The sequence below is a fragment of the Dipodomys spectabilis genome, unplaced genomic scaffold (genome assembly GCF_019054845.1).
Source record: "Dipodomys spectabilis isolate Male_0828 unplaced genomic scaffold, ASM1905484v1 ptg000043l, whole genome shotgun sequence".
NCBI lineage: Eukaryota > Metazoa > Chordata > Mammalia > Rodentia > Heteromyidae > Dipodomys > Dipodomys spectabilis.
Window position 1 is genome coordinate 9,562,744 of NW_024870720.1, and position 12,726 is coordinate 9,575,469.

At 42.1% G+C, this 12,726-nt stretch overlaps 1 protein-coding gene across 2 annotated transcripts in view; it reads right to left on the minus strand.

Moving 5' to 3' along the window:
- Atp8a1 (ATPase phospholipid transporting 8A1) overlaps positions 1-5,723 on the minus strand; it is a 215,073-nt gene extending 209,350 nt beyond the window's left edge. Inside the window, exon 1 of one of the 2 annotated variants that reach the window (XM_042678094.1) lies at positions 5,528-5,723. In XM_042678094.1, coding sequence (XP_042534028.1) covers positions 5,528-5,576 — 49 coding nt within the window. In that variant the 5' untranslated portion in view covers positions 5,577-5,723. The remainder of the gene's footprint in view (positions 1-5,527) is intronic. The other variant, XM_042678098.1, reaches the window with a different exon arrangement.
- Positions 5,724-12,726: the final 7,003 nt, after the last annotated feature.

Consider the following 12,726-nt stretch of genomic DNA (forward strand, 5'->3'; position numbering starts at 1 on the left):
GAGCAAAACAGACAAAATCACCTATAATCCTATCTACTTAGGAAGCTGACATCTGAGGATCACAGTTCCAACCTAGCCCAGGTAGGAAAGGCCCTTATCTTCAATTAACCATTAAAAATCTGAAACTGGAGCTGTGGCACAAGTGGTAGAATGCTAGCTTTGAGCAAAAAATGCTCAGGGACAGTGCCCAGACCCTGAGTTCAAGTCCCAGTACCAGCACATGCTACACACACACACACACAAAATGCAGATGGTAAGACCATTGAAAGATTTAGGTTATGGTACAAATGAAAGTAAAAACTATTGGCTTCATAATTCTTAACTTTCCCATGTTATAACGTCACAGGCTTCAATTTTCATTGTTTTCGAAACAATAGAATGGGGGGGGGTGAATTTTGCACTATGGATTAGAAAACAGAATTTAGTCCTAATGCACTTAATAATCCAGCATCACTCAAGTGAACTGGCATCTAGAAATTTTTCAAATATTGATGATATAAGGGACCACTACACTCATTCTCATTCAGTTATAAACCATGAACTCATCTTCAATGGCAGCACTGGGGTCTCACCCCTAGTTAGCTGGTCACAGCAGGTGCACAATACATGCTTGTCAAATGAAAGTCCTTAATTATCTTTGGTCTGGGCAACTAAAATCACCTCCTAATTTTTGTTTTCCTTTAACAAGAAATTACTTTTCCTGCTCCCTTTGTTTCCTTTTAAGTAAATATAGTATGATACATACTTGTAAACATTTTTTATTTTTTATTTTAATTTATTTTATTGTAACTTGTAAACATTTTAAGTTGGCATTTGGTTCCTCATAACAAGTTCTAAATTTCTCAGTTAACATGTTTCAAACAACCTTGAATACTGTTACATTCTGACATCAGAATATTCAGCAGAGGAAAACACAAACCATGGTGGACTTTTTAAAGTGCATTTTCATTTTGGACAATTTAATGCTTACTAGTTTATAAAGAATAAGGGCTGGGATGTAGCTCAGTGGCAAAGTGCTTGCCTAGCAAGTGCAATATCCTGGGTTCAATCCCCAGTACCAAAAAAAAAAAAAGAAAAGATAAAAAAATACAGTTTAAAAAGAAAACAACCAAACAACAACAACAAAAATAGTTTTTAAAGAATGAACTTTAAAATACTTATTTTATTCAAGAATTTTTGGAAATATGAGTACCTGGTTATGATTGGGGCTGTTATTTACCTATTAATTGTTTCCCTTCTTTCTTTTGTATATTCACTAAGTAATATGTTCAGCTGGAAAACTCCATTTCCCGGCTTCTCCCCAGATAGGAGTCTATCCTGCCTTACGTGGCACTTTCAGGAAAAAATCCTTTTGTCTTTCACCCTTCCATTTTTTCCTGCCTGGAAATCTGATATAGATAGCTGGCATCTATCAACCACATTGTAACTTTATGGGTCATCCACTCAGGACAGTAAAGCCAAAGGGCAATAATGGGCCATTATTCCTGACGGCTCTGTGTAGCAGGAGTAGCTGACAGCTGATACTAGTGTAGAAGTGGGAAAAACAATTCTTTCTACATTATTAACATTGTACTCACTCCTACTTGATTTAGCTGGGGTATGAAAAAAGAGATCAAAAACATCTAGCTTTCTGGAGTTGTTTTGCTTTGTCTTAGTAGTAGGGTTTGAACACAGGGTCTTATGATTGCTAGGTGGGCACTCTACCACTTGAGCCATGCCCCAAGTTGAAGCCTTGTTTTAACTTCACTGCCTCTCAGACAAATTTATCTCTAAGAGTTTCAAGTATTATCCCTGACTTTAAGGTTCCCAGTTTAGATTTCTCCCATAATGTGAAACAACTTTTCTTTCTCTTTTTTTTTTCCTTTCTCCCTTTTTCTTTCTTTTTTGTGCTAGTTCTCTGGGCATTTTTGCTCAAAGCTAGTGAGTTAACCACATGAGCCTGGCTCCACGTCTGGCTTTTTGGTAGTTAAATGGAGATAAGAGTCTCATGGACTTTCCTACCAGGACTAGCTTTGAACCGATCCTCAGATCTCAGATGTCAGCCTCCTGAGTAGCTGGGGATTACAGGCAGCACCCAGTCACATGGATAATTTCTAAGTACCTCTGAGATATGTTCATTTGGATTTCCCACAATAATTTCACAATTTAAAGGATCATCTCTTATTGTATTAACTCTCCTCAATTTCCTCACCTTTATTAGCAGACTTTCTCACCCAGATCTGTTGAAGACTATAAAGGAGAAGTCCTCAAAATATGCCTCATCAGCACCAGAATTCTGGGACTCCTGCCTGCCCAGTCTCACTCTCTCCTTTAGTCCAAACTATCTATGGTGCCTGTTCTTCTACACCATTCCACACACTTCTTGAATTAATCTGAGTTCTTTTCAGCAGTTCCTTCTTGACAATGGCTCCAAACCCAGCCCTGTCACTTTTGATGCATTGAGAAACTCAAGTAAGAAATTCAATGAACTCTAAGATCTTGTTCGAATATTCAACTCCAAATGACTCATTTTGGCATCCAAAAGTTCTCTGTAATCTAGCCATCTCTACCTGCCCAAACTGATATTCTCCGCCTTCTAGGTTTTCCCTCTGCTTCTAGCCAACTTCCTTAAGAACTCTGATGTAAGCCAGACTACTGAATTAGACAAGAGTATCCTTTAGAGTCTGTTATCAACAGACCAGCATCCAGCATCATCTGTCAATGTGTGAGAGATTATCTACTCCAGCCTTACTCAAAGTCCTCAAGTAATTCTTATGGACCTTAAAGTTTGAAAAATAACTGCAAGAGGACTCATCAAATCATACCCTATTATGTGGGCACTAAAGTTCTGGTCTCCCACAGAACCTCTGTCATTCATAGCAAGCACAATGTTTAATTAACAATAGCGAGATTATTTTATTTCTTATTTCATTTAAGTCCTTTCTCTCCAACTTGGTGGTAAACAATTTACAACCAAGACATTCATGCATCTAACCAATCTGGATTTAAGAAACTGAAACTCATTCGTCACTTCAAGGAGGAAAAAAAAAAGATTATTTTTAAAGTTTCTTTGTAACAGAAGTCAGAAGACCCTGGTCTGACTACCACTCTCAGCATCTGTTCATGTCCAGCTGTTTCATTCACTTGGATATCTTTATACTCAGTTTTTGCTTGCTTACATCAGCATTATTTACATGACCTATTGCAGCCATTCATTCTCAATATATTACCAGCCCATTCACCTCTGACCCCTTTTTGTTTCCATTTCCATCCTGTCTCTAATCTTCATGCTTCCTAACAGAGATATAATAGCACAGAGAATTTTTTTTTTTTGCCAAGCCACAAGGTTACATATGAATGAGTCTCCTATGGACTGGCTTTGGGTCAGGAACCCATCCTGATCCACTTAACTGAGGTCTAGGAGACTGCAGTTCAATATAAGGCCTTCAAAGAAGCAGGTCCTGTCAAAGGAGAATATTCCTTAGCAAACAAACATGTGGGAAGCAAAGGCAATGAGCCACATCACCAGCCCACAGAGTTATTACTTATTTTGTTTCCATCACAGCCCCAAGCACAATGCTGAACACATCATAAACTGAAAACAAGCAATATAGGAAGGAAGGGTCATTTGTCAAGCACCACCATGCCCAACAACACTGTGTTGGACATACAGGCAACACAGAAATTAAGTAAGAACCAACCCTGGTTTTCCCAGAGTTCTTACTCCAAACAGGCCATCTGACCTTGGGTGAATTACTGAACCATCGAAAACCAGTTTCTCAACTATCAGATATTTCTCTGCCATCTTCACCAACTTCAAGGAGTCATGTGAGATCCCATGAGGTAATTGTTGTAAAAGTGCTTTGAAAAAAATCATATATTCCAGTCAAAAATGAGACTGCAGCCTTCGAATATTTCAAATCCACTCATACAGTACATGTGAATTGCTTCTAGGTTTTTTTCTCTTGTCTCCATTCCCCACAACATATGATCCATTAATCACTGTTTCTTGAAAGCACTAAGTAACAGCATCCTATTACAATAATATTTTCTACATCACCAACTATTGATTTTCTTTGCTCCCATGGCTCAAATGGTGATGATCAAAATTCATTCATTTCACTCAGAATACAAGAAAAAAGTCTAATTTTATTGTGTATTTTTAATGTTATCTATTCAACTGTATATGCAAAATTCCTGTACTGTTCTTTGTAATTTTCTATTTTCAGTATTTTGCAAAGATAGAAATATGTGTTAAATGCCAACCCTGGTCAATTTGACTCTTGTGTATAGCCTTTTCCCCAAAACAGTATAACACTTTCATGTTGCAATGAGAAAATCCTAGACTTCAGAATTCAGAGACCTGATGTTGACAGGTGGATAATATGGAGGAAAACTAAAATGGCCTGTCTTAATATAGTCATTATCTTATTCTCCTAACTTCGATGTATTTTAAAAAAAATTTTAACCACTGCGTCATCTGTCTCCCATTTTAGGATGGGTGGGGATGGGATGGCAGAGTGCGAATCACTGATGACAAGACAGACTACTTATCAAAAACATGTCACCCTACCCTTGGCAAGGTTCAAGGACAAGATTTATGGGATCGCAAAACCAAAAGAAAGAAAACAGAGCTCTATGATCTTGGCTCTGGCCATGAGCAAAAATCAAGAGATATTCATTGAGGGTCTGCCACACACCACACACCACACACCAGACAGGATGCCCAAGGCTGCAGGGCCAGGATGAAGTATTCAGCCTTCCCCAAAGCTCCCTGATCGACACCTTGGGGCATCTGTTGCTCAGTGCCTACAAGTGTAGTCAGTCAGTCATTCAACAGCTGGCCCTGGGTGGAGCAAAGAAAATAGCTTCCACCTCCCTCAAGTCAGCTCAGCGGGGCAAAGTGTAGGTTCCGGGCGAAAGGAAATGCGAAACGAAACCGGCCCAGTGCCTGGAGAGGCTGCGCTCACTGCGGGAGGCAGAGCTGCACCCAACCCCAACGAAATGCTCCTGGCGCCCAGACAGCCTGGAGACCGTGGATCAAAGGATCTTGCCTTCTGGGAAAGGCAAACCTGTTTCTCTCGGGCTGGGATTTGTTGGGGGGAGGAGGGGGAGCCGGGCTGGGCAGGGGGCGAGGGGGCGGGCTGGGGCAGCTGCGTGGAAGCCCGGTTTGCGCGCTGGTGGGCAGGGAGAGAGGGAGGGAGAGGGACCTGGGATATGCATTGGGGTACGGATCGCACGGATCACGCTGCAGGGAGTCTCGGGGCTCCCACCCAGGACACGAATTTGGGGGGGGGGCTTCTGGAGCCCCGAAAGGCTTTGCGAGTTGCAGAGACGGCAGTGCAGGGGAAGAGGGTCTGCCGGAGACCCGGCAGTGCGGCTGCCAGGAAGGAGGCGGAGGGACGAGATGGCCCCTTCCCGGATGAACACAGCCCAGCCGCAGACACGGACACGCGCCGCGCCGCGCCCCCCACCCCGGCGGGGTCGGCGTCGCCCCCCGCGCGCGCGCGCGCGCCCGGCCCCCCGAGCCCCGCGGGCGGCCTCTCACCCTCCGCGCGGGAGCGGATCTCCGACACGGTCCTCCGCATGGTGGGCATCGCCGCCGCGGCCGCTGGGGGCTCTCGGCGGGGACTCTGCACCTGTCACGCCGCCGACGCCGCCGCGCGGGCTCGGGGACCTGGCTGCGCCCCGCACCGAGGGCTCAGCCGCCGCCCGGGCCCCGCCCGCCGCCCACCCGGGGCAGCAGCACCCGAGCAGCAGGGAGGAGGAGGAAGCGGCGGCCGGGGCGAAGGCGGTAGCGTCCGCAGCGCCGGGCCGGCTTCTCCCCGCAGCCTCCGAGGGGGCGGCCCGGAGGGGCGGGGCCGGGCGCGGGCACGGGGGCGGGGGCTGCGGGGCGCGCGCTCACTCGCTCCCAGGGCCGCGAGGGGCGTGGCCGGCGGGAGAGGGGCGGGAAGAGTCCCCGGAGAGGCTCCTGGCCCCGCCCCATTGCGGACTGTACCACTCATCAGAGAGAGGTGGGGGGAGAAATCGCTTCCAGTTTCCTGGGCCCTGGGTGCCCTCGTTCCCGGTCTTTCAGGGAGCGATCCTCTTCGCCCACTTCCTGTCTACTACGACCCTGAAAATGTTGAGCAGAGGGAACGAGGTGCGCCGGCGGTGGTAGGCTCACGAGTCCCCTCGCACCACCCCCGCCCCTGCAGTGGCGAAGCCTGCCTTCTGTAAAGGGGTGTTGGAGCTGAGTGGGAAGGTGGTGGCGTAGGGGTCTGCAAGGCTTAGGGTTAGGTCCTAGCTGGAGTAAGGGAAGGGGACTGTTGATTCGCCGTCGGCCTGCAGTTCTAGCCTTTGAACGCCCGGCTTGACTCAAAGCCAGAGCCAGCATTTGTCCCCCTGGTTGCTGCCAGCAGCAACAGGCGGGGAGATGGAGGTCTCCAGAGCTGATGCCCTTCCCTTCCGGGGGGACTTGCCGTGCCTCTGGGCCTGCCCGCGTGGGGCTGGTGCGTTCTGCTTGTGCGTAACCTGCAGCCTGATAAAGCTCTCAGACTGCAATAAAATTCTCTGCTGATTGGCCCAAGTAGTTCACCAACGGACTTCTGTGGGCTGCAGTCGCTTTATTCTTGAAGGGAGTGTGGAGTGTTGGTATGAAAATCCATAAAGATGGTACATGCAGTGTGCCCTGTCTCAGGGACTATTGCAGCCTGCTTTCCTTTTGTTTTATATAACTAGATCTCTGCTAACAAGTTGTAGACAGCACAAGGACGGTATTGTGGTTGTAACTCATTTGCACATTTGAGATGGGATGTGAGGTTTTGTGTAGATCCTGTTGAGCTGCTGAACTTCCAAGAAAGGAATAAACTAGATTATAGGATATTAGCTTCTCCCTTCATCTTGAGCTCTTCCTCTTGGCACCCAGTGGAGGAGCGCTACCATGGAGACCTTTTATTTGTGCTTCTTTCATATCCTGAAGGGAAAGATGTTGGAGAGGTTTGATCTGAGAGAGTTGATTATAAGTCAGGCCTCAGGAAAAAAAGATGAAATAAAATCTGCTAATAGCATCTTGTCTCTGTTTATGCTATTTCCTCTGCTTCCTGCAGGTAGCATTTGCTAATCAGAACACTGTCCTACATTTATAGCCACTCAGGCGGTAAATACATATTTATGAGGAGCCCACTATACATGGCTTTCATTCAGAGGCTGGGATTAGAACAAAGGAAATGTATTCCTAGTGCTCATGGGATATCTCAGGTTAGAGGAGTACTCAAAGATGATGATCATGATTTAAAAGTATGGCCAAGTAAAAAAGTGAATTTATTATACTACCATTACTGGCTATTTAATTCCTTCTAAGACCCAAGTGCTCCTGGAATGAAACAGGCTTTGCAAGACTTGATGAACATGTGTCTAAAACAAATTAAGAGGCTAAGTACAGCAAAGAATTTTTTGAAGCTTTAAAAATAATGGCAAATGGTTCTAGGAACAGGTAGTTCATGCTTGTAAGTCTAACTGCTCAGGAAGCAGAGACATGAAATATTGCAGTTCCTTAAGGAACTTTACAACTTTGGCTGGGCAGGGATGGGGGAATAGCGGGAGGGGGTTGGGGGAGGGGGTGGGGGGAAGATGGGAAGGGATTGGAAGGGATGGGAAGGGGAAACAAAGGAGGAGGCAACGATGCTTGATAAGAAATGTACTCATTACCTTGCCCATGTAATTGTAACCCCTCTGTACGATATTTTCACAATAAAAAATAAATAAATAAATAAACGAAATATTGCAGTTCCTAGCCAGCCTGTGCAGAAAAGTTCATAAATTTTGTGAAGAAATTAAAGAGAAAATGACCTAATTATAGAAGTGGGCATATGGAGACTCTTAACACCATTTGTGGAGAAGGCTTCTTAGGAGGCAAAGAAAACATTTCCTTAGCATGACATTTCAGACCCACATCTAATAGCTTGTCTCCATGCACCCATTCTCAATGAGATGCTTTACTGTGATCAAATCAGTCTTTCAGTTCCTCCATCTATTATGTGATAAGCATTCTTACCTGGAAATAAGTGTCTTCATTTCTATAGACCCAACTTCTATTCAAAATCTACTTCAACAATGTTGGACATCCTAGACTTTGGGATGACTCTTCAATGCCTGAACTTGTTGCTGCTTATCTATTGGGCTTAGATGTTGGCGATCTTGTTGCACTGCTGGCTAGCTTCTAGTTGGTGCTTTTGTAAAACATACTCTGGCCTAACACTTCGCACTTGTAAGGTATTCAGGCTGTATTTTGTGGATAGTGATTTTTTTTAAGTAGTTCTTGGAGAAGCTGTCCTTGAGTAGCACTCTTCCTTGTAAATTTATCAGTAGTGTAGTCATAGGAGCTGCACTGAACAATTTTAAATGATCTTGCTGACAACTGACTTCTGCAGATTCTGTGACAGGGTCATGTTGCTAGGATTCCCTGCCAGGGGTTGGCAGAGTGTACTTCTCATACAATGGAAGGTGAGAAGATCTGAAAGCTCTAAAACCAAGCAGGTGCAGATGACTGCACTATCTAACTCCAATCAAGCTTCTGAAATGATAAAAATGGGTGTGATTTCTAGCAGTCAGGAATGAGAGATAGAGCTGTAGTATAACTTGAGGGAAAATATATGGCTATATCATATGCATATGGTCTTTTCTGTATGAAAAAAATGTTTCATTTCCTGTATGAATGACCCATGATCTCAGTGTTGCTGATACATCGTGAGGAGGGTCATATATAAACATGCTGTCCTGTAGAAAACTGGCCATTTCTGGAACTTTGTTCAGATAACTATTATTTGTAAGTAACCAAAACTGAACCTTACTTGAGGGGTCATTAGGAATAAGAAGTGATTACTTATAAATCAAATACTGTCATGCTCTGATAGGGAATAAAAACTAGTTCTAACTTTGTACAAAACTATACCTAAAATGTTAATCAGTATTCACTACATTTTCTCAAGTTTTATTATTATAATTATGTGTGTGAGGTGTGTGTGTGTGTGTGTGTGTGTGTGTGTGTGTGTGTGTGTCTGTGATGATAACATCCTCTCATTCCCTGTTCTTATTCACGGCAGGTGTTCTATAGCTTGGGAAACACACTTTCACTCTAGCATTTTGCTGATTCATTGGAGATAGTTTGTGCTGTTGAATAATTGGAGAAACTCCAAGTGACATAAACATACTCTACTGTTAGAATGTAGACAGGCTTAGAACTTGATTGGTCCAAAGTCCTAGATTCAAATTTCAGAAACTTAAAGTACCATTCACACAGGTGAATGATAGTTTCTATGGTTGGAACATGTCCCCAAAGTTCATGTGCTGCTGGATACCTAATTCCCAATTTAGCAGCGTGGGAAGTGGAGCTTAATGAGATGGAGGAAGATAATGAGAGTTCTGATCTCATCAGTGCCTTGATAGTATGCTGATAACTTGAAGTGTGCTTGCTAAAAAGTAGAGATCAGGGGGCTGGAAAGTTGGCTCAGTGGTAGAGTGCTTGCCTTGCATGCCTGAGGCCCTGGGTTCGATTCCTCAGCACCACATAAGCAAAAAGAAAAAAGCCGGAAGTGGCGCTGTGGCTCAAGTGGTAGAGCGCTAGCCTTGAGCTGAAGAGCTGAGGGACAGTGCCCAGGCCCAGAGTTCAGGCCCCAGGACCAGACCACCCCCCCAAAAAAAAAGTTGAGATCAGCTCCTGCCTATGCTCTCATTCTCTCCTGTGCTTTTTCCTTCTACCTTCAGCTATGGAATGACACAGCAAGAAGGTCTTCACCAGAGGCTAGAACCTTGATACTGGATCCCCCAGCCTTCAGACATACAGGAAACAGAACTTTTGTTCTTTATCAGTTACTCAGTCTCAAGTATCTTGCTATAGCTTTAGAAAGTTGACTGTAACAAAAAAATAACATAACAAAGGGAAATATACAGCAAAAGGACCAAACTATTAGAGAGAGGCAGTTTACTCATTGCAACAATGAGATGTACAAGACACTATGTTGAAAAGCAAACTTTACAATTTGGGGGGGGTGGGGTTGGGCAAGTATAGTTGTGGAAGTGGGAAGGAAGGGATGATAGGGTAAAAACAAAGGAGGAGGCAACAATTCTTGATAAGAAATGTACTCATTACCTTGTTCATGTAACTGTAACCCCTCTGTACAGTATTTTCACAATAAAAAACTTATTAAAAAACTTATAAAAATGTTAAAAAATAAATTGAAAATAAAACAGAAAAAGAAAAAAAAAGATATTAGCTTTCCATACCTAGAGAATTTACTGGGAGGAAGAAAAGTCTTTACAATAAATGATACAATGAACTGGACTGTTGCTTTTTATAATATACCAAAGTCAGCATAAAATGGATCCAAGATTGAAATGTAAAAGTTCCATTAACTATAAAACAGTTAGAAGTAAAATAGAAGCTCCTCCTTGTGAACTTACTTATAGTTTTTATATACAACAGCAGAAGCACAAATAGCAAAATAAAACACAGATATGCTGGTTATCACCAACATTTACATCAAGAAAGTTAAAAAAAACCCTCAACTCCTCAAAACAAAACAATAATAACAAAAAAGAAACTGAAAACCCAGTGATTAATTTTTGTAAACCATATATCTGATAAGCAAAGTGTACCTGAATATATATTTTTAAAAAAACTTTTTTTTGTCAGTCGTGGGGCTTGAACTCTGGGCCTAGGTAATATCCCTAACCTCTTCAGCTCAAGGCGAGTGCTTTACCACTTGAGCCACAGTACCACTTCCAGTTTTCTGGTGGTTAATATGAAATAAGTCCCATAGACTTTCCTGTTCTGTCTGGCTTTGAACCACGGTCCTCAGATCTCAGCCTCCTGAGTAGCTAGGATTACAGGTGTGAGCCTCTAGCACCTGGTTATAAATAATTTTTATGACTCAACAGTAAAAAGATGTCCCTTGGAACCAGTGACTCATGCTTGTAATCCTAGTTGCTCCAGAGTTTAAGATATGAGGATCATGGTTCAAAGCCAGCCTTGGCAAACAAATCCAAGAGACTCTCATCTCCAGTTTGCCAGAAAAAAGTCAGAAGTGAAGTGTGGCTCAATGGTAGAGCACCAACCTTTTATGAAAAAGCCAAGCAAGCTTGTGGCAAGCCACTCTCTAGAACTCCTGGAAAGCCCTGTGTCCAAGCCCCAGTATGGCAGACAAATAAGACTAAAAACTAACAAAAGATCTGAATAGACATTTCTGTAAGGACCTACAAATAGCTAATAAGCTCATGGAAAGATATTCAACATCTGTATCCAAGAAAATAAAAATCTTCAGATTTATCCCTAATGGGTACATGAGGCGGTAACAAATGTAGAAAAAGTGGAGAAGTTGAAGTACTCATGTATTTCATACATGAATGTAAATTATATTTACAGATATCAAAGCAGGGGCTTTAGGGAATAGACTAACCATTGTGTAAGTGCTTAAACATAGGCTTACCATATGATCTAGCAATTACACTCTTCCATATGTACCTAAAGAAAACAAAATTGTTCACATCCATACAGAAATTTGTATCTCAACATTCATAGCAGTAATATTCTTATTTGGCAGAGAGAAAAGCAACTGAAACTATTCATTAACTGATTGATAGATAAATAAAATATGGTGGAATATCATTCAGCAATGAAAACAAATGAGACACCATCAATATGTACTACAACATGAATGACAAACATTATGTCAATTGAAGAAGTCAGCCCACAAGGATCACACACACTATGATTCCATTTACATGGCATGTCCAAAACAGGTAACTCTACAGAGATAGAAAAATCTTACAAGACAAAAAACAATGTCAAAATGAAGCAATAAAAATTTAAATACAATGTGATCTCAACCCAAAGTTCTAAATTTGCTGTCAATGAATAATTTAGCCACTTATTACTCATCATGATAAAAATCAGTATTCTCTCATGCCTATGATTCATTTCTCATGCCAGCACTATAATTCTCTTTCTGAACATTATTAGTAAAGTTTTAACTCAGTCTGAAAACTTGGAACATTATTATCTTTTTCATCTACTAGGAATTTCCAAGAAAAAAAGTATAATAATTTTTACTTAGGTTTAAATTGAAAATACTCCATTCTTGTTTAAATGAAACTAGTTTTAAAATGTAGATCTTTATTATATGAAAGAACTCGGTAAGAATGCGGAAAGAATAAGTGCTCCCACAATATTTCAAATAGGATTCAATTTACACATTATTGTGTAAATTAGGAGAAAAAACATTTGTTGTGAATTTTATTTAATAGCAAATACACATTCAAGGAAAAGCAATTTACTCTATCACAGTATCTAATTTCAAGTTCTCAAATGGAATAGCATCATATCAAATTGATGATAAAAGACTTACTAAAAAGTATGATGGGGTTGGGGTGAATGGACTTTAGAAGTGTCCTATGTTTAGCCAAGAAGTGAAAAATGGATGCTTAACCTAATGTTTTGCTTCCCCCCCCAAAATTTAACAAAGAGCATTCCACTTCTACTGGCTTCTCTGCAAAACATTATTATGGATAACTCAATTCGCATAGTATTGACATGAGTATTAACATCTTCAAAAAACAGCATTAGTGAGACATGATTGACTTACAATTATCATATATTTAAAGTGGGGAATTTTTAATTTTCATATGTGATACCCTTAGCCATTGTCACCTACCCATCTCTTCCAAAAATCTCCACTCACTCCACAGTATGGTTGTTAAATGTCTCTCTGC